General features: G+C 34.6%; 1 protein-coding gene across 2 annotated transcripts in view; it reads right to left on the bottom strand.

Annotated features, from left to right (window-relative positions):
* Nucleotides 1-26,113, bottom strand: part of PNPLA8 (patatin like phospholipase domain containing 8) — a 45,261-nt gene that overhangs the window by 11,752 nt on the left and 7,396 nt on the right. The window contains exons 2-8 of one of the 2 annotated variants that reach the window (XM_057732304.1): nucleotides 23,949-25,101; nucleotides 23,647-23,796; nucleotides 17,321-17,472; nucleotides 13,269-13,363; nucleotides 10,566-10,737; nucleotides 6,969-7,026; nucleotides 4,684-4,878 (exon numbers count right to left, since the gene is read on the bottom strand). In XM_057732304.1, the coding sequence (XP_057588287.1) occupies nucleotides 4,684-4,878; nucleotides 6,969-7,026; nucleotides 10,566-10,737; nucleotides 13,269-13,363; nucleotides 17,321-17,472; nucleotides 23,647-23,796; nucleotides 23,949-25,010 (1,884 nt within the window). In that variant the 5' untranslated portion in view covers nucleotides 25,011-25,101. The remainder of the gene's footprint in view (nucleotides 1-4,683; nucleotides 4,879-6,968; nucleotides 7,027-10,565; nucleotides 10,738-13,268; nucleotides 13,364-17,320; nucleotides 17,473-23,646; nucleotides 23,797-23,948; nucleotides 25,102-26,113) is intronic. The other variant, XM_057732306.1, reaches the window with a different exon arrangement.

The following is a 26,113-nucleotide window of genomic DNA, read 5'->3' as shown; positions in this document are numbered from 1 at the left end:
CAAATTAAATTTCTGTTCCTTAAACTCTACTTGCTTTCCATCAAAAAAAGTGCAGAAGTTAACGTTTTTGGTACTCACTTTAGCCCAGTGGTGAGGCATACTACCTTTTAAGCTCCGCTTTAGCCTACACTCATCAGATGTATCTTCTATCAGTCAATTAAGAGGCTAATGTCATGTCTATGGTATCTCCTGAAGCCTTTCCATTCACTACAGTATTCATACAGTTAGTTAGGTACTGTGTACCTGGTGTTTGTCAGCCAATGCTCATGCTAGGTGCTGAGGTAAAACAGACTTGAAAAGTAAACTTACTAAATACACTGATACTTATCTTTTAGAGGTACACACGGGATTGTGTTTTACCTGCAGTACATCAACAGCCTAATATTTAGATATTTTTATTGCTTTTAATGTATATTTAATCATTTCAAATCATAAATCAGAATTTATACCAGATAATAACCACTGGACAACATGAATGCCTCCTAATCATCTCATCTTATTTTTTTAGGGTTTTATTTTTTTTTATTTTTTTAAGAAACGTTCTTTTTCTTTTCAGCTGCTCTGCACAGTTTGCAGGATCTCAGTTCCCCAACCAGGGACTGAACGCAGGCCGTGGCAGTGAAAGTGACGAATCTTAACCACCAGACCACCAGGGAACTCCCAACAGGGTTTTTTAAAAATTTGTTTTTTATTATGATAAAATATGTGTAATATAATATTGGTCCTTTTAACCATTTTTAAGGTTATAATTCAGTGGCATTAATAACATTCAGAATGTTTTACAATTATCACCACTATTTTCAAAACTTTTTTATCACCCAAATAGAATCTGCAACCATTAAGCAGTGACTCCCATCCTCCCCTCCCCATCCTATTTCTATTCCAATCAACTATTCATTCTTTATACGTAAACTCCGAAGACTTCTTTGTAAAGCCAATTCTGACAAAATAAATCACATCTTTTACACTCCTTCTTAACCCTGTACATATTTTTTTTAAATTTTTTAATTTTTTTAATATTTCTTGAAACACATCTGTTTCCTATTCTTTTTTTGTTGTTGTTCTTATTTTTATTTATTTTTTCTTTTCTTTTATTTTTTTTAATTTTTTGGGGGGTACACCAGGTTCAATCATCCGTCCCTACACACACATCCCCGCACTCCCTCCCCTCCCCGACCCCCCCCTTGAGTTAACCCTGTACATATTTTTATTACTGAATTTATCATCTCATTCTATCTATAACTCTTTATATTCTTCTAGTTTGAGCTATTTGAGGGTGGGATCCAGGAAACACAAACATCATGCTGGCGATCATTAAAAACCTTCATACTGTTTATGGTTAACATAGTGCCTGGTACTGCGTAACCACTCACTACATTTCTGTCCAGTTATAATGAAAATTATTAGTTGTGGTCTGGCACAGAAATAATTTAGCACAGAAAATGCTAGGCAGGCTCTTTCTGCTAAAACACTCTATCTGGAAGGTTTATATGAAATATCATAATTTGTTTTATATTAATGTATGCTGAGTGCTGAACTTAACCTTTTAAAATGTAAATAAGGCCTAAAAGAAATAATATATTAGAATCTGTCATCAAAACCTTCAGCACAAGCTAATTTATCAGGATCTTTCTCCAAAGACAGTAAATAAATGATTTAATTTTGAAGGTGGAGATGGAGACAGATAAGAGAGCAGGGATATGCATATGACCAAATTCATCCAGTTGTATATACCAAATATGTGTAGTTTTTTGTATATCAATTTTACCTCAATAAAGCTGTTAAAAAAATAGAAAAGGGGTAATTTTGTGTAAAAAGTATTATATCAAGATAAATATGATGCTACTTGGGTTTGGGGAGAGAAATAATACATGGGAAGCTACTCCAAAAGAATTCTTCCTACTTTATAATTTCCTAGAACATCTAATAAACCTTGTAATACTGTAATAACATTCTTCTCTTTACAGACAAATGAAATCTACCCATCTACTGACTCATACCTCTTAATTACATACAGCATTACTTTCAGTAACTGTTCAAATAGAACATAAATGTATAATTTACACTTTACCTGATTCCAAAAAGGATATGAACTTACATTAAAACATATGTCAGATATGACAGTTAAAAAGGATTTTAAAAATGAGACTGGAAATACTGAATATAATTATTCTAAGAACTAAAGATAAGAGGATTGTAATAAGTATATTTTAGTTTTAAACTTCTTGGCAACTTTTGAAGGGTTGGAAGAGAACTTTGCTTAAACGTTTTCTTTGTTTAAGCAATTAAGATTATTTACATCTTATAATACTCTAATCAACCTTTCACGGTTTCTTTAGAGGAGAAAAATATCCCATTTCTTCCTCAAGTATCCAGAAAAGAATATGCAATAAGAAAAATATTTGCTTAAATATACTTTGCTTAGACTCCAGATTCCATCTGAATATTCTTAAGTTAGATGTGCCAGTCTTTCTGGAATCAAGTCACTGATTTACATGAAAGTATATTCTCTGTATATGTGGTTATGTGCATTATTTTTAAATTATTTTATTTTTGTTTATTTATTTTTTTACTTTTCTGGCTGTACTGCGTGGCATGAGGGATCTTAGTTCCCTGACCAGGGACTGAACCTGCACTCCCTGCAGTGGAAGCATGAAGTCTTAACCACTGGACCGCCAGGTAAGTCCCTAGTTTCTAATTTTTTTAAATTGAAGTACAGCTGATTTACAATATCATGTTAGTTCCAGGTGTACAGCACGATTCAGTTATATATATACATATATATTTTTTTTTTTTCAGATTCTCTTCCCTTGTAGGTTATTACAAAACACTGAGTATATTTCCCTGTGTAGTTACATGCTTTAAATAAAATTTATGTAAGAAGTTATTTTAATCTGTAGCTCAGTCTAAGTTCAAAGATTATGGTCACCAAAATAAAAACTGCTACTCATGGAAAGGAATATCACTAGTTTATCTGAAATGGAAAAAGAACCACAGGACTGAATTAAACCTTAGAACTATTTCCTCTTAGATAAAGAACAAAGAGCAAATGAGATAACTGCTTTTGGAGTCTGGGAACACACGCTCCTGAAATGCAGTAACTTATCATTTGCGATTTTCACTAGTATTTGGCGTAACTGCAATTTTGTAGCATGACAACCATCTTAAAGGTGTAAGTATAATATTTCCGAATACATTGTTATTTCTCCATTTATGACACGGTGAAAATACTATGGGATATGGAGAAATCGTTGTTACAAACATCAAGATACACATTAAAATAAAATTTTTATTTTGACCAATAAGTCCTGAAATCAATGTCAGAAAGAACTTTACAGCTAGCACTTTCTGCCCTGAGGGGGTGGAATAAAGCAGAGAGAGGCGAGAAGGGGAAGTGCCTTACATAACTCCGCAATGACAGATCTGAACAAGTAGGAAATAGTCTGCACTGACTCCAAAGAAGAAAGGAACCCATTTTAATTTCTCAACCAAAAAGATTATGATATTACTTCTGGTAAGACAAAAAGAAAATGGGATAGCCGAATATAACATTTAAAAATATATCTAAGCTGTTACATAAAATTATAGGAGAAAATAAAATTGATAAAATGTTTTAGTTATTATAACACTGACATACGCAAATTAAAATTATATACTTGATACGTAGTTTATATAGATCTATGAGCTTTTGAACAACATCCAAAAATCCTTGTTAAAAATATAAAGTTTTATTCTCAACATATATCTGAATACCAAGTAAATACCAGTGAGTGGAGAGGAGAGTTAAGGTTATTGACTCCATCAAAGGAGACTGATATTAAGGAGGACAGCACATAAAAAACTAAGCATATGTTGAAAACATGTATTTTGGAAATAGCTCAAAAGCTTTGCTGACTTTTTTTTAATCATTTAGTATAAGTTATGAGTTAAGATTTTCATAAATAGTAGAAAAACGTGACACGGAAAAAATTTACGATAAATAAATGAGTGTCACAGAAAAAGAACACATCATTCAACATTATATAATGTTCAACTTAATAGATCATTTAGCCATAAATTTTAAAATAGTATAATTATATATACATCCTAACTCTGTCACTTAGTTGCAACCCTAGTCCAGTTACTCAGCTTTCCTTAACAATTTCTCATTTGTAAAATGGAAATCACTCTACCTGCCTCGTAAGCAGTGAGGATTAAATGAATAAACACATACAAAGGACTATATAGGTGTCTGGCACCTAGCTAACCTAATGAGTGTTTACTCTTATTATTTTATTACATCCTCTCCTTCAAAATACATCCACCAAAACTGTCAAAGAGACTGCATTCTGCATTTTCAGGGACTGTGTTTCACTTTTATTTTTTATCACATTTGGAAAGGCAAGCACACATACTATACTTCATTTTCCCATCAAATTAAAATTATCATAACTGGCCATGAATCACATTACAGAAGATACAAACAAATATTTCCTAAAATATGCTCTCAAGCCAAAAGGCTTGATAATTTAAGGAAAACAAACAAGTAAAAATATCGTGTACTGCAAGCATACCTTTTGCCACATGGAGACATGAGCAAAGTCTCCTTGGTGGATCCTTCTGTAAATTCAGTCAACACTTAATAAGCACCGATTCTTCTTAACTGTGTGAAGTTTTAGAAGACAAGCCACACAGTCCACTTACCTGATGAAGATCATTTCCCAACGCATACTCTGCAAAGTAGCCGGGAGCAGCGGATGATGCTCTAATGGCCTGCCACATTTTATACTGACAGCCTCCCAAATAGTGAGAGTTGACTCCAGGGAAATGTCCATAGTTTCTGAACACAAAGGCTTTGGGCGTTATCCCTCTGTTCACTATGGTACTTACTGCAGCTACCTAGTGAATTAAAAAGTGAACAATACACATTGTAAGCAGCAATATTTGGGAACTGTAAACATTAAGTATTATTTAGCAGTATGAACGAACAACCTACAACTCTACCCAACAAACCTAATGTTAAGCAAAGGGAAGCAGATCCTTTTAAACAGGTATTTCTTCATGGGAAAACAGAAGCAAGGGCCGAGACAATTGTGAGAAATGCATTATAAGAGAACAATAATAAAAGATATTTTTTGACTACTGCATACATGATTTGATTAGCTACTTAAAAAGACATTCAAGAAAGCAAAAATATGTAGACCTTTATATAATGGATACTGCAGTAGCAGCAATGAATAAAAAGTACTTAAAGATGATTAAATATACTATTTTCATATCATTTATAAATCAGTCTTTGTTTCTGTGCTCTTTGAAAGCATTATGACTTTAGTAACTAAAACTAACACTAAACAAGCTCTTAAGGCTTTTTGATCGTAACTGGTACCCGGGTCATTTTTTTTTAAATTAAAAAACATGTTTATCACCTAGGGTCTCAAATTTTTCTCAATGTCAGTTGAATTTATGTAAAGTATGATGTATCTGTTAATGACCTGCAATATAAATTTAAGAGGCTGAAAGGTATTGGTGAGGGCTAAGTTGTTAGGGCTCCATGCCAGCCCTGCCAGGGGCCTGTGTGCTTTGCTATTTTATAAACCAAAGTCACATTCCAAGTTCCTGTGAGTGACCCAAGTGTGTTTCTAGGTCACTGCGGATAAGAGCTGGCCATGCACTAAAATTTGAGGGTCTTTCCATTAGTTGGTATACAGGCAGGCTCAAATAAGAAATGTGTGGGCGGCTGCCTCATTTATCATGTGCAGATTACTGTTTGAGGTGGCTGCAGTTCCCCGACACCTACTCTATTCTTTTTTTTTTTTAAGTCAGAAATTCTCACAAATTTAAGAACAAGCAAACAAACAAGAAGCCCTGAAGACACAAGAGAATAGACAAGTGGTGTAGCGTGCAGCCTAGGGCCCTCTCCAATAAGCTAGTGCAATCTCCGTGCTCTGATGGAGCTACCCCTCCAGCCTCACTGCGCACACTGCCTTTGGATTCCTAGGTGCCAGCCTTCAGGAACTCCTTCCGGGCCTGCATTTCTCCATGGCTTCTCCTGTACATACTGTTCCCTTTGCCAGGAAGGCTTTTATGAGCCTTCACACTGAGACCCCAAAGCCCATGTCCTTAGAGCAGCCTTCCCTCACGTCCCTGTAAATACATGCTTTCAGAGAACTATTTTTGTGCTGCATAGCACTTATTTCAGGAAAACTGTATCCCATTTGTGTGATCATTTGATTAATGCTTACGTTGCCCAACTGGACTGTAAATTCCATGTCTGCATTTACTCACTAATGTATCCAAAGTGCCTATCATGGTGCTGGCACATTAATTATGGGGTACATAACTAATATCTAAAGGATGAATGAAAATATGTGTAAGCAAGAATGAAAGAGCAACAGAGGGAGCTGTATTTGACTTTTTATGGTTACAGTTGGTTGTCTAAGAATAAACACAACCTGCATGGGATTTCTGGGTACATAAACCCTGATTCATTAATCAAATAACAAATTTTATTAAAGAACACAAACTCAAGCAATAGTTAGATCACTGAGTTTCAAACCAAGTAAATAAAAGAAGCCAAACCGAGACATTCTAGTGACATTAACATTTTAAAAATTGGGATTCCATTTGTATATTAATTTAATATTTATGTAAGAGGCACACAAAGTTTCTTTTAAAAAAATATATGGGAGGAAATACCACAATTTTCCTTAAATCCCTAGATTTGATCAACCCTATAATAAAATAATTCTTTATCTTCAGTCTGAGTCTTTCATGTTCTTAAACTGTTATACTTTTACTTGATATAGAAAAGGTCCAGTGATCACATTCTATATCATCACAGAATGACTCAGTATATAAGGAATCAATATACTCTATTAAAAGAGGTTCCTAATAAATGTTTTTGCCTTAATAAAGGGCCTTCAGAATAAATCTGTTCACCTGCCCTTCAATTCCAACTATGTTTTATATTTACGAGACTCTACACTTACCTTAGGACATGTGGGGTTTCTTGCTGTTTCAATCATTAGTGAAGATCCCATTCTATCCCTTTATTAAAGGAGAAGAATTAAATTATATAAAAATTTTATTTCCCAACATTAGGGAACATACACCATGCAATTACTATTGGCTCGTGGCTTGTCAAAACCATGCGGGATATAAAAGTAGTGTAAGAATCTCCTCTAGGAAGCTTATAATCCAACTAATGTGCATAAAACAATATATAGTTATCTATTAACCCCTGAATCAAACTGCAAGTGTCTATAATTCGGTGGGCTGGGGACAATCAATACAGGCTGCAATATCTGGAAAAGATGCATGGAGGTGTAGCTTAAGAAGGACAGCAATAATGGCACGAAAACACATTACAAGCCAGGACACGTGCAGAGTAAAGGCACAGAGGTACAACAAATCTGATGTTTTCAGAGTCCTCCTGACAGGATAAAGGAACTGTGTTGAGATAAGACTGCAGAAGTACAGCAGACTAGTTACAGAGCAGTCTAAAAACCAGATCAGGACATTTAAATTTCAAACTGGTTTTAGCAATTCATAGCCTATGTCACCCCTCGAAAATGTTTTTTAAATCATCTGAGTTGACATTTGAATTACTGCAATGTTATAGTAATTATCCTTGGGCAGCAATTTTCACAATTCTATTATAAGGAAATTTTATTTCAGTGCAGATTTTTTCCAGACTTAAAAATTACATATTTTTTCCCCTGTACTGAACATAAAGACTATGATTTTTTTTTTTTACAAACCTGCCTCAATTAAAAAAAAAGAAAAAACCACTTTGCTAATGACCTTTTTTTCAAATGACACTCATGTTTCTCAACTAGAATATTAGTGAATTTCACATATTTACAAATTAGATAGTAATCTACTCTTTATTGTCTTTTATAAAAACAATGGAAAATGCTTTCTAAAATGGACCAGATCTTTGTCTTTCCCAACCTGATCTATGTATCTCTTCTGCATGAAGATCAATGCAATCTATTCTCCTAAGGTCTTTACCTTTTCACAGAAATCTTGCTGTAAAATTGGGACAGAGATCCTGGAAGCATGCTGCTTTCACACTTCAAGCAAAGTTCACATTTATTTTTTGTTTAAACCCTGATTTTATCTAAAGCTAAAATGCTTTAGTGAATTGTTATGAATATAAATTTGAAGAGAAAATCAGAAACATTAACTGCTTATTTTAGAGATGTCAAAATAAAAAAAAAATTATCAACATTCCCAGATTCTACTGATGCTATAATTAAAAACAGTATCCCTCTAATAACACAAAATCATTATCACAGGGAAAAAAAAAACATAAAAATGTTCTCAATAAATAATGAGAGGAAAAAAATGACGAAAAAGGCCAGGGAGTGGATGTGTTAGAGCATAACAGGGCCCTCACTGAATCACACTTGCTGAATTCCATACCCTTGTATACAGCCCCTTCCCACACAGACCCTGGGTTTGAGTGGCTCTGGTCAATGGGACATCAGCAAACATGCCACTAAAATGAGGCTTGGTAAGTCCTCATGCACTGGGGCTTGCCCTAACTGGAACTCTGAGACCACCATGATGAGATGAAGCCCAGGACCAGAAAGACCAGCTGTCCCAGGCATCTCAGCTGAGCTGCCCGCCAGCAACCAGGAGTGAGTGCAGACAAGACCAGAAGAAACGTCCAGTCACACCACAGAATCATGAGACTTAATCATGACCTTAAAAAATAAGCTTAATTAAATCTTAGGACTAGAAAATAACAGAAAGATTTACCTGATTTCAAAGTAGAAAAGACGTTCTGAATATCAAAACAAAGTTCAAAATTAAAGGAAAAGATCTGACTGATGATTTTATAAACTCCTCCACATTAAAAAAGTGTTAACTAAAAAGCCCGTTTTCAACAAATCAACAAATGGTTAATACATTTATAATACAGTGAGCAACGCCCTGGTAGGAAAATGAGCAAATATTAAGCTCTTGAAATCCACACACAAAACAGATATAAATAAAAAACAAAAAATGTTCAAAGTCATCAATAACCAAAGTGATGCAAATTGGAAATGCCAGTTTAAAAATCTCTCAAACTGACAAAGTTTTAAAAATTAAAATGTTTGGTGGTCATAAGTATTTCATGAAATGGAAACACAAATTAATGTTGGTGGGTAAGCTGGGAAAACTGTTTTGAAGAACAATTTGGGTATGTAAGTGTGTATATATAATCTATCTTAAAAACAATTTCTTAAAACAGGTATACGCTCTAACCCAAAATTTCACTCAAGAAGTTTACCTTAAATATACAACCAGAGATTTAAGTAGAGATGTAGGATATCCACCTAAACTTTATTTTGAACTGTAAAAATATCTGAAATATCCTCCTTTTCCACTAGGGAATTTGTTAAATAAAAAACAGTACATCCGTAAAATGGATAGTGAACAACCATTAAAACAAACCTCAAAAAACATTTAACAACATAGGAAACCAATCATGATAAAATGCTAAGTGAAAGTGCAAGATACAAAACTACACGTGCATCATCATCCCGCTTTTGTGAAGGGGGTGAACACAAATGCACATTCACAGCATCTCACACACACACACACAGACACTTATTTATCTCCAAGAAATTCTAGAAAAATGTACATCACCATGTTAGTAGTGCTTTTGTTCTTGGTAGGATTATAAGTTGTTTTCACTTTTTTTTTTTTTTACACATTCTCTATTTCCTATATGATTATTTTTAAAAGCCATAAACATTGACCCAATAATTATGCTTCTTATAAACTAACCTACTGATACATTTTGAAGTGTGGGCAGAAATGTAAATTTTCCTACCACTGTATTGTTCAGAATCACAAAAAATCAAAAATAACATAAATGTCCCAAATATAAACAGTTAAGAAAGTATGGCACTGTAGAATGTAGTGTAGTCTTTTCAAAATTTGCCAGGAAATTTTCATAAAGTTGAAAAAAGGAGAAAAGATAGAAAATTATAATTACAATATAATTTCCACCGTATGAAACATATATGAAAATGTACATAGCTTAGGAAAAAAATTAGAAGAAAATATATTGCAAGGTCTATAGCTCTAAATAAGACTGTGGGTGATTTTAAGTTTCTACCATATGCTTATATTTTCAGAAAGTGAGTATAATGGCTTTGCAGTATTTTGGAAAAAAAAATGCTTAAAAATCATTAAATCTTTTAGAAGAATATGTGCTAACGACTTGAGAAAGACTCATAGTACTACGTCATTTTAAATAAGGCCCTTGAGCACATGAGGATTTTGGTATCCTAGGGGGTCCTGGCACCAATCCCCCAAGGATACCTGGGGAAACTGTATGCTACAGAAAAGCAACAGGTGCAAGCATGTCCTATATACAATATGGTCTCAAGGTTTTAAAAGGCAATTGCAACTTTTACATGCAAATCTCATGTGAACCCAAGAAAATAGTGAATAGAATACAATTCACCAAAATATTAACAGTGGTTTCCTATAATTAGTGAGATCAATAATTTAATATTCTTCTTTACATTTTTCTGCATTGTTAAGATAAAATCAAGACATTTTTAAAAAGAATAAGTCCAACTTACTTAAGAATGTTTTCCCATGTTTGACTGTCATAAAATGCGTGGCTCCAACTCATTTTGACTGTTCCAACAATGACATTTTGTGAAAACACATCTGATCCCAGTTTTCGATAGAGCTCCTCACATTCATCCAGGGGCATATGAAACAATCCCAACATGAATGCCAGGACAGCACCTGAAAGAAAGGACCCTTAGTTTCCGTCAGCACCGCCACTATAATGCTTAAAAGATCTCATGAGTCATAGACTTGGTTAAAATTTAAGCTCTGATACTTTTTAACTGTATCACCCGAGACAAGCTACTTGACCTTCCAGAGCCCCAACTTTTTTCATCTGTAAAATAAGGATATAACAATAACTAAAATGCACACGTTCTTACAATACTGAGAGGACACATGCGGAGAGTGCGGCCAGGCCTCGATGAGGACTCAGTACATACTAACTGCCGATGATGACGGTGACTCAGAAATATATAAAAATGTGTTGTTTTACATCAAATCAAATAGTATGTAATTAAGATATGCTGGTAGAGAATGTCCTCTCTAACCTTAACAGATTGCTTAGTTTCAGTCACAGAATACAGTGTATTTGACAACTTACCAATTCATTACAATAATTACTCCTTCATGTTGGTCCCGGGAACCAATGTAATAAATAAAGAAATTAGGTCTCTGGGATGTCTTTTTAAACAGCTGATTTCATACCCTGGCTGCAACTGATGGGACACACTGCCACCTAGTGTGCCTAAATGGCACAACCCCGAACTAAGGAGGAAAGGGGAAGAATGCTTTGGGAGATGGGGAGACGGTGGAAGGGGCAAATACCTGTGTAGTATCACTGTTTATACTGGAATTATGAACAAAGAAGAAAAACAGGAAATCACTATCATAATGTATTTTAAATATTTGATGTATTTTATTCTTAGTCTTACTCTAGTACAAGATGTCAGCTTGTTTTAAAATACATTGTATGGCATAACTATATAATAGAAATTCTTACTTATCAATTTGCAGAAAACATTTAATTAACACAACCTGCCAAAAAAATTGCTTTTAAGTAGCACTAGTATAAATATGAACAGATATTAAAAAAATTTTATTGAACAGGTAAAGACATTACCTTAAAACTAAATGTATATTTTTTAACTTTATAAAAACTAAATGTGTAAACAAACTTTCTATATTAGAATATACAAAATGGAAAAAAAGAAAGGAAAGTTATAAGCACTATGTTATAAGTTAAGGTTAACAAAAGCTAGCAGACACAATGGAAAAGATATCTTGTGATAAGTGTAGAAATGTATATGTTACATAAACACTCTACTCCATGGATCAATCTCTGATTTAAAATTCTCTTTATTAGGACCCACCTACTACCAACGGTGCCAAAGCAAGAAGTTAGCTTGCAGATACGTTTAAAGGTTTGAACTGCTAGGACCATTTGAGAATTTAACAGAAACAGCCAGGGTAACAGCTCCAGGAAAAAACACCAAGACCACTTGCCCTGGGAAAGGTCTCTTTAAGGAAAGTTTCCATAGTAATATCAATTGGGAATATACATATTATTTTCCTATCTTGAGAGTCACAAGGTATTTTTAACATACTAGAAGATCTCAGAAGTCCCTCTGTAAATACAGAAACCCGTTTTACCTTTCTTTAACCCAACTTTTCCAAATTTGCTATCATCTTGAGGAATCACTGATCCCTTATGCTTCTGAACCACCCCTACAAGTGCTCTCATTTAGTTTTCACAATGGAGCATCCAATTAACATACCCTTTGGGAATATCTGTCATCCTTGACACAGATAATGTAGAGAAACCATCTGATTTTGTTGCTGGTAGTCTTTAGGACTTCTATTATAATTCCAAAAAATGAGAAAAAATAGAAAAGTCTATGAAGATAAACTAACGTAAAGTGAGAAATTGTCAGGTCAAATCGTAAAATATACAGCAGGCATCTGCAATGCTAACAGACCTTGAGTGCTACCTGGGCGGTAAGCAATAGCCATGAGTACCCTGAGAGGCTTCATGTACACACCGGGGGGTGGCGGTGACGCATGGCCGAGGGAGCTGACATAGGAAATAGAAAAACCAAACAAATGGAAAGCAAAACAAAAATTCACCTGATGGTAAATCAGTGAAAACTAGGAAATTACTCAGAAACAATCATATTCTAAGTTGCCAATTTCTTCTATACACACATGAAACTACAATTTTAAATGTACACTGGTGAGCAACATTAAAAAGTAGCTTTTAAAAAGCACAGATTCTCACATTTATACATTTAAAGTTTGGTTTCGAACCAGATGAAAAAGGACATAAGAAGCAATTTCCTCACAGAAGAACATCTTTCAAAAGAAAGTAAAATCTTTTCCATCCTTAATGTTCTATTGGTTCAAGTACAATTTGAGTACCTACCATTTCATCCCTTTCCGTAAGGCAATAATTCATAATTTGTACTTGTCACTGTGGCTGATTTAAAACATATTAGAAAAGCACACTGAAATCTATCTCTGAATGTTAACTTATTCCCAATAAACATTTTTAAAAGTTCATTAAGCAAATCAAAAAGGTTATTCATCATGAAAATATGAAATTAACACCCATCATTTCAGGAAATGACCTCGATCTTAAACATGAGGACTTAATGTTCTTTTTCTTAATCCACTGCTGGGATGCACCACTTCCATATAATAGTAACAGTTACCTGTGCTTACACCACAAATGTAATCAAAGAGCTGATGAACTGGCTTCTGAGTAAGTTCAACTAATTTTCGTAGTGTCTGAAGAGCAACCACACCCCTGTAGGAAAAATAAAAGGCAAAAAATGAGAATTCTTGTTTTAAGGAAAGTTAAACTACTGAATAAAACAATCCTTGGTTTTCTAGGTTATATGCTAACATGAAAACCAATAATATAAATTAGCATCAATTAAAACTGCCAAAGGTTTCTGGATCACTTTTGAAAATCCAGTACCTAAATAATGGTATAAAACCTGTGTTATAACAGCACATTCTGAATTTATACTAGTATCTCTTCAAATCAGGCAACAAAGACATGGCAATGTAAGGTATCTGATCAAACACTCCAATTGTGGAAATTCCTTAAAACCTCCACTCACCAGTTTGTGGATGCCAGGTATTGGTTTCTCCATAGGTTGGTTACCTATGCTTCTACACATTCCGTTTTATGTTTTTCACTAGTCATATTTTTAAGCTTTATTTATTCTTTAAAACTCTCAACTACGTTAAGGCAAGGCTCTGCACTAAGGATGTATGCACTCATTTATGCTGCTGACTTTGTTCATTTCTGGGTCCCTGCCAGAGGCAGCAAGTAGCTTCACGAAGGAAAGTGAAAGATGACACAGCCTAGGAGCTGTAAGCCAATTCAGGGGTGTGTGTAACACGTAGAAAATCCTTAATGCTGGGGGATATACACAGACACAATGAAAAGTTCTAATCCCAATACAAGGTGTGGAGCAGAGAACACAGTATTAGTGAGGCACCACAAAATGAAATTTAGAATGTCAAATTGTGCTTTGATACTGCGAGCACAAAGTCACGAGAAAATGTAAGATTTAAGTAGAAAACGAAAGATACAGATTTTTTTTTCAGATCTTTATTGGAGTATAATTGCTTTACAATGTTGTGCCAGTTTCCACTATACAACAAAGCGAATCAGCTGCATTTATACATATACCCCCATATCCTCTCCCTCTTGAGCCTCCCCCCTACCCTCTCTATCCCACCCCTCTAGGTCATCACCAAGCATCAAGTTGATCTCCTCATGCTCTGCAGCAGCTTCCCACTAGCTATCTGTTTTACATTTGGGAGTGTATATGTGTCAATGCTACTCTATTACTTTTTTTTAACTGCAAGAAGTAATGTGGATTTGAAGAGAGGGCAGAGAAGACAAGATGGCTTATGAGGGTGATACACTGTGGATTCAACATGCCTTTAAAGTGAGACATGAAGAACTATCATGCTGAATAAAATATATTTCACAGTGTGCCCTCCGTTATCTTATGAAAAGGAAATAAAACATGCACATATATATTCACACAGAAAAAATATTTGAAGAAATAAATCAAAATAGTAAAAATAATCTTGGAATTGTGAGCTATGAATGTTTTGTTTTTCTTTATATTTTTCTTTCCTCCCAAGTTTTACTTGTATAATCCAAAAGAAAAGTATTTTAAAATACAGTATTTATAAGTTAATTCAGGACAAATTTTAAAATAAATACTACTGCTAGGTGGCTTCTATATGCCTAACACTGTACCAGGCTCTCTTACACAAAAGAAATATAAGATATGGGTCCTTTTTCTCACAAGCCTTCTTATCTTACTCCTTTCAGTACAGACTTCCCATTCTAGCTGCTTTCTCAGAGGCCCCTAAACCCAGGTTTCCCAACAGCAACACTGCTGACATTTTGGGCCAGATACTCCTTTGTTGGAGGGACTGCCCCTATGCATTGGAGGATATTTAGCAGCAACTGTCCTCTTCTCACTATAAGCAAGGAGCAATCCCCCAATTGTAACAACTAAAAATGTCTCTAGGCACTGACAAATATTCTTTAGGGGGCAAAATCGTCTCCAGTGGAGAATCACTGATCTAAACCCACCTTCATCCTAACCAACCTCTAGATTTTCCCCAATATCGTCACTCCAATTTCCTCCCTGTATGACTAATAAAACTCCTACTCTATGAAATCAAGTATTACTTATTGATCACAAACCTGTTTTCACTATATAGACATCTGAATGTTCCTCAATGCTCTATTTCAGATGCCTACTCAACTGTTATTCCTTCAAAAACTCAGTCATGATCACTCTTTAAAACAGCAGTGTTACTCTCTATCCCTTTACTTTGCTTTATTTTTCTTCACACCACCCATTACTCAATAATACATTTTTGTTTTTCTAGTTGTTGTTCCTTAAGGAAGAGTAGAGATGGCAGGGAACTGGAACACAAGCTAGAAATTTTAGGGGGAAAGTTCATAAAACCAAGCCAAAGTATCTAACCAACAAATAGTAAGGAACCAGAGAAATTAACATCAATTAGGAAGCATGGATGGATTGCCTGTAGTAAGAATGGAGCCTGATGGTGAAATTATCTCCTTCTGAGCTAAGAATGCATTAAGTACTACTTGTATAGCACCAGAACTGGCATCCATGAGAAGATGTAGGGAGTCGGGAAGTTACTGATATAGGCTTCTTTTCTAACAATCACTTTATTATTAGCTGACTGATACACATGGGTAAGATAAATACAATAAAAGAAAGCTAACATTATACAACACTGCCAAGATTTTAAGAAAATCATGGTTGATAAACCGTCCTAAACTGCCAAAAATGTCTGAAGAGACCAAACTAAAATACACAAGGTGAGTCAAAAATCATCTGCACTCTGGCTGCAGAATTTATAGAAGTTTTAATATAACCAGAGTGCAGATAATTTTTGATTCACCATCAACTAGGTCACATTAAAATACAAGGAAATTCGGGTATACGCTAAAAGAAGTTCTTAGATTGATAAATCAGTAAATTAAGAAAAACGATTTCATGTTTTATTTTTAAAATTTGATTTTATAATGATATAACTACACTGAATCAGTTTAAAAAATTCCTATGACTGAACTGGATCTATAGTTTTTTTTCAACTGAAGTATAACTGCATACAACATTGTATTAGTTTCACACATACAACATAATGATTCGACATTTGTATGCATTGCAAAATGACCACCCTAATTTGTTACCATACAAGATTATAAAATTTTTTCCTTATGATGAGAACATTTAAGATTTACTTTTTGTTGCAACCTTTTATTGCAACTTTCAAATTTGCAATACAATATTACTGACTATAGTTCCCATGCTGTACATCATATCCCCAAGACTTATTTATTTTATAACCGGAAATTTGTACCTTTTGATCCCCTTCACTCATTTCGCCCACCCTCCAACCCGCCCTCCATCTGGCAACCACCAATCTGTTCTCTGCATCTTTGAGTGTTGCCTTGTTTGTTTTGATTCTTAGATTCCACATATAAGTGACTTATTTCACTTAGCAAAATAACCTCAAGTTCTACCCATGCTGTCACAAATGGCAAGATTTCATTCATTTTTCTGGCTGAGTAGTATTGCTGTGTGTGTATGTATGTACATATATATGTATATGTGTGTAAATATACATGTGAGTACGTATGTGTGTATACATATCCCACACATATTCTTTATTCATTCATCCATCAATGGACACAGCTGTTTCTATAACTTGGCTATTGTAAATAATGCTGCAATGAACACAGAGGTACATATATCTTTACAAATTAGTGTTTTCATTTTCTTTGGATAAATACCCAGAGTGAAACTGTTGGATAATATGGTAGTTCTATGTTTATTATTTAGGATCTATAGTTTTAAAAAATCATTTTTCTAACAGACTGACGGACACAGAGAACAGTCTTGTAGTTGCCGAGGGAGAGGGGATTGGGAGAGGGATGGAGTGGGAGGTTGGGGTTAGAAGATGTAAGCTATCATATACAGAATGGATACACAACAAGGTCCTACTGTATAGCACAAACTATACTCAATATCCTATAACAAACCATAATGGAAAAGAATATTAAAAAAAAAAGAATGTATATATGTACAACTGTATCACTTTGCTGTACAGCAGAAACTAATACAACATTGTAAATCAATTACACTTCATTAGAAAAAGAAATTTTTTTTAATCATTTTTCTAGCTTTACCTTGTTCCTCCACCATCAATTGAGAGAATCCGGATTCCTCTTCCTTTCACTGGATCCACATAGCCAATTAAGGCCAAAATTTCTCTAACTGCAGCCTGAAGAGTTTCATCCTTAATTTGTCTCAATCGCAGTAAATACGGAATAATTTTTTCCTATATTGAGAGAAAAGATATTTTGTTGCTTTTGTCAAATCAAGGGTGAAAACATACGATTGTTTTTAACCAGCACATGTAGATCATCACATATAATCAGGGTGCCAGTGTTCATTACTTTCTCAGCAATCTTAAATGATAGACTAGTTTTTGATATACTAATGTCAATTAATATCTAGAATACATTTGTCCTAATATCTAGGCCAAAATTAACCTTGATCCAAGTATTTTTTTTAAAAGGTTCAATGCTTAAAAGTTAGAGAAAATACAATTTGCTTAACACAAATTTACAAAGTATTAATTGTCACAATTAAGGTTAACGTTATAAATTTTATACAATATTTTGTCCACATCCTAAAGTTAAGAAGATGAAATTGCTTCATAGTAATTATTGGAAATTAAACTTGTTGTTAAAAGAAAACAATCTTGCGTACACTGCATATGGAATACAAGCCAAGGGTAGGTTGTAGAGAAATGTGAGCAAATGTTAATTAATAAATAAAACTAAGAAGGCAAAAGGTAACCATTACAATTAAGTAATTAGTTTAAACAAACCTGGGACTTCAAGATTTTAAGCGTTCAACTTCATATTGTTGATCAGAGGCAAGAGGTTAACTCCTAGGGTTCTATGTTGAGTTTACCCAAGATTCTCTAGCTTCTATACACAGAAACTCTCATCTTGTCAGTATCCCAAGTTTAAGAGAACAGCTGAGCAGCAGTTATATCTATGCTGTGTAACCTTCAGTAAAGCAAGTGATTTCCAAAGGTAGCACTCATTTTGTGTTTTATGATATGTAAAATCTGGAAGCGGGATAAGCGCCAGGAAGTATAGCTTTTCCTCCCTTGGGGCATTTGCTGATTTGGGGAAGAAACAAAGGATTGAAAAATTGGGCTTGGTTCAGACAGCAGGCCATAAATGGAGGCCAGAGAAACCAGCTGAGCATTTAGTATCTCAAGGGTTTGGAGCCACAAAACTGAAGACTCCGAGGGCTTCAATCACATGACTGGTTTCACCTTAAGACACTGGCTGGATTCTTTATGCAGTGTGGGAAGTTTAAAAGCTAGAATGAAAAATTCTGAAAACGAAAATGGAATTTTCTGTATTCTTGAGATTTTAGGGCTCAAGGGGGTGGTAGTGGTAGTGAACACAACAGGCTCTCAACTAAAAGCCCTGGAAGAATATATCCTAAAAACAGGGCAAACTAGAGATGTCAACCAATTGTAAGTCAGCCATGACCCGGCCTCTCTGACACTAACTAAATTGAGTCTATCAGTGTCCCACTTGGTATGTCAAGTAAAGGAACAAACAGACCATCTCTGGAAAAAGAAATTATCTGATATAGTCTGGATGCTATGCAATTTTAAAAATTTACAACATCCAGCATCCAGAAAAATTATAAGGTAAGTGAATCTGGTACCAAATGACCAAAGACCAAGAGGTGATCCTGATATTAATAAAATATATTATAATAAAAACAACAAAAATAAAATTACTATCCCCAAACATCATATACCTAGGAATTAAATTTTCAAAAAAATCTAACAAAACACATTCAAGACACCTACATTGAAAAGTTTTAAAATGTTTAGTGCTCTGGTCTGAATATTTGTGTCCTTTCAAAATTCCGTATGTTGAAATCCTAACCCTCCCAAAATGACAGTATTGGGAGGTGAAGCCTCTGGGATGTGCTTAGGTCAGAAGCGTGGAGCCTCCATGAACAGGATTAGTGCCCTTAAAAAAGAGGCTCTAAGAGATGGCTTGCCCACTCCACCAAGTGAGAAGGCACCAGCTGTGGACCAGGAAGAGGCCCTCACCAGAAAGCAAACATTTTGGAGCCTTGATCTTGGACTTCTAGCTTCCAGAACTCTGAGAAATAAATGTCTGCTGTTTATAAGCTACCCAGTTGGTGGTATTTTGTTATAGCAGCCCAAATGGAGTAAGACATTGAGGAAAAATAAAGACAGCCCAAATAAATGGAAGAATACAACATTTTCAAGGCTTGGAAGACAATATGGTAAAGACTTAATCACCACAAACTGCTCCATAGATTCAATGTAATCTCAGCATGATTTTCTTATTCTTAAACTTTTTTGATAGATAAGCTGATTCTAAAGTTTATATAGAAATACAATGTGCCAAGAACACCTAAGCCAATATTAAGAGGAAGAACAAAGTTGGAAGGTTTATACTACAGACATGAAATTTATTACAAAGCTACAATAAATTAGGCAGTATGGTACTGGAACAAGGAAAAATATACTAACAGAATACAGTGTCCAGAAATAGATCCATAAATAATCACCTGTTTTATGATGAAACTCTTCAATTAATGGTGCCAGGTCAACTGGATATATGTATTTTACAAAATCAAGGCTCCTATCTCACACCATATAACCAAGTCTATACTAGATGAATAGTAGATATGAATATGAAAGGTAAAGCAGTAAAGTTCCAGAAGAAAACACAGGATAATAACTTTATGATCTCAGAACAGGCAATAATTTCTTAAACAGGACACAAAGTGCTAACCATAAAGGAAAATATTTATAAACTGGGCTATATTAAAATTAAGACTATCTACTCATCAAAAACCATTAGAGTGAAAAGATAACTCACAGTGGGAGAATATATTTATAAGACATATATATGTACATATTATATATATGTAATACATACACATGTTACAATACATACATAAAGACTTTTATCCACAATATATAAAGAAATTCTCCAAATCAATATGAAAAAGCTGGTCAACCCAATGGAAAAATGAGCAAGACCTGGAAGAGGCACTTCACGGGGGTAGTATACAAGTGGCCAATAAACACTGGAAAGTTGCTGAACTTCACAGTTACCAGAGAATTATGAATTAAAGCCACAATTTAACATCACTGAACATCTAACAAATGGCTAAAATAAAAAAATAAGAACATAAAGCGTTGGAGAGAAAGTAGCATAATCAGAAGCCTCATACAATTCTGGTGAAAGTATCAACTGGTATAAGCACTTTGCAAAACCATTTGGCAGTATCCACTAAAGGTGAAAACAGGCATACTCTATAACCAGGACCCTTTGGCATATATCCCAAAGAAACGAAAACTTCATGTTTTCCAAAAGATACATCCCAGAAGCACCATTCCTAAATATTTCCAAACTGGAAACTATCCAAATGTCCATCAGTAGTACAATGGATAAATACATTGCACTATATTCACACAATAGAATACATAACAATGAGAATGAAGGTTCCTTAACTACACCCATCAATATAGAAGGTTCTTACAAACAAAACATTAGTGGGGGAAAAAAAACAAAAACGGACATAAAAGAACACATGCTGTATCATTCCGTTTACATAACACACAGAAAGAGGTACAACTAATCTATACTTCTAAAAAATTCATCAATCTTTTTAATGATAATGATTGGAAGGGGGCATAAAGGAGTTTTTGCAGTGCTTTTGGTAACATTCTGTTTCTTAATTGGGTGGTTGTTACAAAGATGTGTTCAATTTTTGAAAATTCATGGAGTTGTATACTTATGTATGCTTTTCCATATATAATATTTAAAAAAAATTTTTTTTAAAAGACACATGAATCAGCTTGAAGGGACCACTGCTGGTCAAAGTTGAAACAAGTTCAGCATTTAAAAAAATGAAGGGGGACTTCCTAGGTGGCACAGCGGTTAAGAATCCGCCTGCCAATGCAGGGGCATAGGTTCGATCCCTGCGCCAGGAAGATACCACATGCTGCAGAGCAACTAAGCTGGTGTGCCACAACTATTGAGCCTGCGCTCTAGAGCCCATGAGCCACAACTATTGAGCCCATGTGCTGCAACTACTGAAGCCTACGCACCTAGAACCCATGCTCCACAACAAGAGAGACCACCACAATGGGCCTGTGCACCACAATGAAGAGCAGCCCCCACTCACCACAACTAGAGAAAGCCTGTGAGCAGCAACGAAGACCCAACACAACCAATAAAATAAATAAATAAATAAATATTTATATATATATAAAAAAAATGGGGGGAAGATTATAGAAACACAGTTTCTGAAAAATTATGAGTTCATAATGATAATAAAAAACAAAAAGAAAAAAGTGCCAAAAATTCATCTCACCACTGAGGCAGCTTTTACAGGGGCTCTTTACTTTGCAAACTGGTGACTAAGTAAAAAGAAATGAGGCATTTCTTTTGCTTTTCCTGCAACATTGATCTTTGAGAGCAACCAAATAGCTTTAGCTGGTGAAGAAAGCTCTACTTTTACAGGAGAATGTCAGTTATACTGCAGAAGAAATGACAGAATTAGAAATTTATCATTCTGCAACCCTAATGAAATGACTAGTTCTGGAAACAGGTTAATGGTTGATCGGCTAATGGTTCTAGCCTAACTAGAACCACTGAAAAGATTAGACTAAAATCTCCAATAAAAAGATCAGACTGAAATCTCCCTAATCCAGGGGTTAACCTTAGCACTACTAACTGCTATTCAACCAATTATATGTGTTTTGACACAATGCAATCTGAGGTGCATAATATCATTTATGATGTGCTCTCACACGAAAATGCTCAACTCAGTCAGGTCTTTAAATTCCAATGTGCAGGAAATAAAAAGCAAAGAGGAATACATCAACAATGAGGAGGAAGCCAGGTAAATCCAGGAGGTAAGCCATTCTACAAGAAAACACTTACCACATTTCTCCTTGGTATTGAAAGGTCCCTAGATTTGAGATTAGTTGTTGTGTAAAATAAGAGATCTCCAAGCTTCTAATAGCAAAACTAGTCATAATAGACCAAAACTAAAAACTACCTAGAAATCCATCAACAGTACAATGAATAAACAAGCTGTGATACACTCATATCATGGAATACAAAAGCAACCAGAACGAATGATCTACAACTACCCACAACAATGTAAAAGATTCCTACCAGCATGCTGAGTGAAAGAAGCCAATCATAATAGTTTACATAATGTACAAAAACAGGCAAAACTAATTTGTGATTACTTTTGAGGGAGATTGTGACTGAAAGAGGTCCCAAGGGAGGCTTCTGAAGTGCTGACAAATTCTGTTCTTCACTGGGTGCTGGTTACATGGCTGTGTATGAAAACTCACTGAACTTCATATTGACAACTGCATGTGTATTATACTTCACTAAAACATTTTTAAAAAGTTCTTTAAAGTATGCAATTCCATCTTAGATCTGTGCTTTCAGTATATCATCGACATGTTAAATGACCTAAAAGCACATCCATATTCAGAAATTTTATCTTTTAGGTAATAGATTACATAGATATGAAAGATAATCCCAAATCCTATGAACATGAAATTCTAAAGTATAGCTATTACAATGTGTGTATTATACAATTTAAAACTACAGAGGGTAAATGATTTAAAAACATAACTTTTCAGCAAGATGGTTCTCAAAACATTGAATAAATGTAAACTAAGTTAAGTTACAATTTTCTGGGTGGCAAGTTAAAAATAAGCACTAATGGATCTCTAAGGAAATGTTAACATTATCTATTCAGTATATGATATTTCCAAATTGTTCAGTATATATCACAAGTAACCTTAGTACTGATGTAAAGAGACTGAACCACATCATTCACATTTTGTAGTACTTCTCTGAAAACAGTCTATTTAAACAGGTCTAAATGATCTTCACTGTTTTATATTTGAAAACACTGAGGCAAAGAAAAGCTGTTTTAATAATAGAATCACAAGTTCAATTACCAATAAGATCACAAAAATTTTTAGACTTTCAAATACAAAAAGATCATGAAATAAAAATTAGCAAAGGTTTTACTTACAAATTACGACTCCCATCTTAAGAGTAGTTACATAGCATAAATACCTACACTGCATTTAAGAAAACCTTGGCAGCTATTAGGCAATTCAACTAATATTCTGAGATTCAGCTTCTATTTTAAAATGTTTAATCTTAAAGTATAGGTATGAGGACTAAGAGCATAACATATCACAGAATAAAAGAAAGCATTTAGCATAATGCATATCATAGGGCAATTACTGAATATATTAACATATCACTTGTATGATAACACCACAAAAATATTTAAATAGAAAAATGAAAGGCATTGCCTTCTCCATTTTAGAAGGTTTATTAGCATTTTTATTCCAAGAGAAAACCAGATTAAAAGTAATCAGAATTACCTTGACGGCCACACCTTTTCCTTCAGGAAATTCCAGAAGATGGAATGTCAGTTCTTCAACCCTATTAATGCAGAGCTTTGGGTCAGCTGTTCTTCTTAATGCCTGAACTAACGCCCGGGTTCTGTTATCAATACTCACTCGGGCAATAATCTACAAACATACATTAAAATATGTATGATTAGAATATGAAACTGCTCCAGTGATACCAACAGATGACTAAAGTTTCTTAGGTCCCATTAGGAAATGAAACTTAGAAATATGACAAAAATAAAAAGTTAAAACCACACTGAATAACGACTTGCCTTTTCTTGCTGAAGAGATAACCGCCTCTTCTCCTCTGCATTTTTGTCTTTGCTGACAGCCTGCTCAGCTTTCGTTGCCTCTTGCTGCTCTTCTAACTGACTCTTTGAATCATACTTTAGTTTGGGAACAAGTCCACCAATATAACCACCTACTAAAGCTTGTACACCTTCCGTGGGACGAGAAAGAAAGTTAGCAATACTTTGTTTAGTAGAAATGGGAAGAACCTCAGGTGTCCCGCTGGGACTTGCAGGTTTGTCCTCAGAACATACAGAAGCTTCTGAGCCAAGCTTCTTATCAGTTCGGACGCCAGGATCTGGAGAACTAGGTTTCTCATCTTCAAGCTTTTTAAGTTCAAGTTCTGATTTGTCCTGGAGATGTTTATTTTCCTTTTGTTCAGACATTTTTTCTTCACGCTTGAAGTATGAATTAATATGACTTGATAAAAAGTAGAATGACTCTCCAAATTTTGTGGTTAGATTATTCGTGTAATGAAAAAGCCTTTGTTTACCTACATCTTGTTTCTCTAGATCGTGACTTTCCTTTGCTGGAAAAGAACTCTGTTCTGCTGATTTACCGCTATATTTTTTCAGAAATTTGATGGTTTGTTTAATGTTTTTCTGTTTCAACCAGCCACTATCTGACACTTTTCTTAATATTCGAGAATTTGGTTTAAGTTGAGCTAAACGAGAGATCATTTCATCCTGCTTGCCAAAAACAGCCTTTGAAACAGAGTTCAAAGTATTTTTTATACGGGACATACGAAGGCTCACTTTTGTAAGTCCCTTGGGAGCAGAGGTACTAAGTTTCAAAATTCCAATATGTAAACCATGGTTGGTTGCAGAGTAACAGTGCTTACTACAGGAACGAGCTTCACTTTGGGTCCATTTACATCTTATTCTGCTTGTATGAAAACCTCTTTGTGGACTGATGTGGCTTCTCCTCCAGTAATGTTTAGGTGAGCACAAGAAAGGCAGCTGCTCGCTCCTCTGCTTCCCACAAAGACTTCTTGCATTACTAAGGAGGTAAATATAATATAGATCTATAGTCAAATTAATAGACATAACTTAAAAAATCATCTATTTTCTATACGTTATGACTTTCACTTCATTCCTGAATGCTTCATTTAAGAAATGCCATAATTCATGGTCTTACCTGAAATGGCAAGGAAAAAAAAATTAGGATTCAAGGTAAAATGGAAATTGGGTAAGAGACAAAACAAATTACTGCTTGAACTAAACTCAGAAACTTGTCTCAAAAGATAGGATAATATATTTTCATTTTGGCAAAACAGATTTCACTTTTAAATGAAAAGGAAATAATTCATCTTTTCTTACAGAAGTCAATGAAAAAGTGGAGTAGTAGGATGTTTCATGAAAACTAATCTGAAAACAAATTTAGAGAAGCTACCCAAGAGATAAGGTTTCCTACAACACAAAACTGAACATGCATTTGTGAAATAAAATTCATATTTATGGCAAGACAAGAAAAATTTAAACATAAAAATTCTTCTCTGCCCTTTGGCCTCCCCTCTACCTGCACTGTGCACAGTGTATCTGTATCATGTGTTGACCAGATCTCCCCCATCAGCATGAATACCTACTCAACCATAAACAGTAACATTTTCCTAGCATCAACAGGACAGAGCATTCCTTCTTGATCTTGTAAAGGGTCACATGATCCACCATGATGGCACTTAAATCTGGATTATGTAAACTGTCAATACACATCATTTAATCCACAGCCCTTTGTCTGAAAAAACTTACATAAACTGTGTCTTGACTTCTAATGGGCGTCTCAGAGATTTCCGAGATGCTCTTCCCAGGTTATAATCCGCAAATTTGGCTTGAATAAAATTTTCCAATTCTTTCTTAGATCTACTGATTAATTTTTCACTGACAATTTAGATATTATACTGTTTTTCTTTCTTCCTATGCTGTTTACAGTCTTGACTAGTTTATGTGACACTAGACTGTAAGTTCTTTGAAGACAAGAGTTAAATCTTACACTGCTACTCACTGCAAACCATTTGTAGAATATTTAATCTGAAACTAAACTAAACTAAAACCGAGTTCCTCTCCAAGTTTACAATTAACCTCTCTATCCAAATGTTGTTTTCCTGTCCAATACCTGTTCCCCTCAAGATTGAGGTGTATCGAAGAAAAGC

This window comes from Hippopotamus amphibius, chromosome 4 (assembly GCF_030028045.1).
Source record: "Hippopotamus amphibius kiboko isolate mHipAmp2 chromosome 4, mHipAmp2.hap2, whole genome shotgun sequence".
NCBI classification, from domain to species: Eukaryota; Metazoa; Chordata; class Mammalia; order Artiodactyla; family Hippopotamidae; genus Hippopotamus; species Hippopotamus amphibius.
The sequence above is the reverse complement of the archived record's forward strand: the minus strand, read 5'-3'. Positions and strand labels throughout refer to the sequence as shown.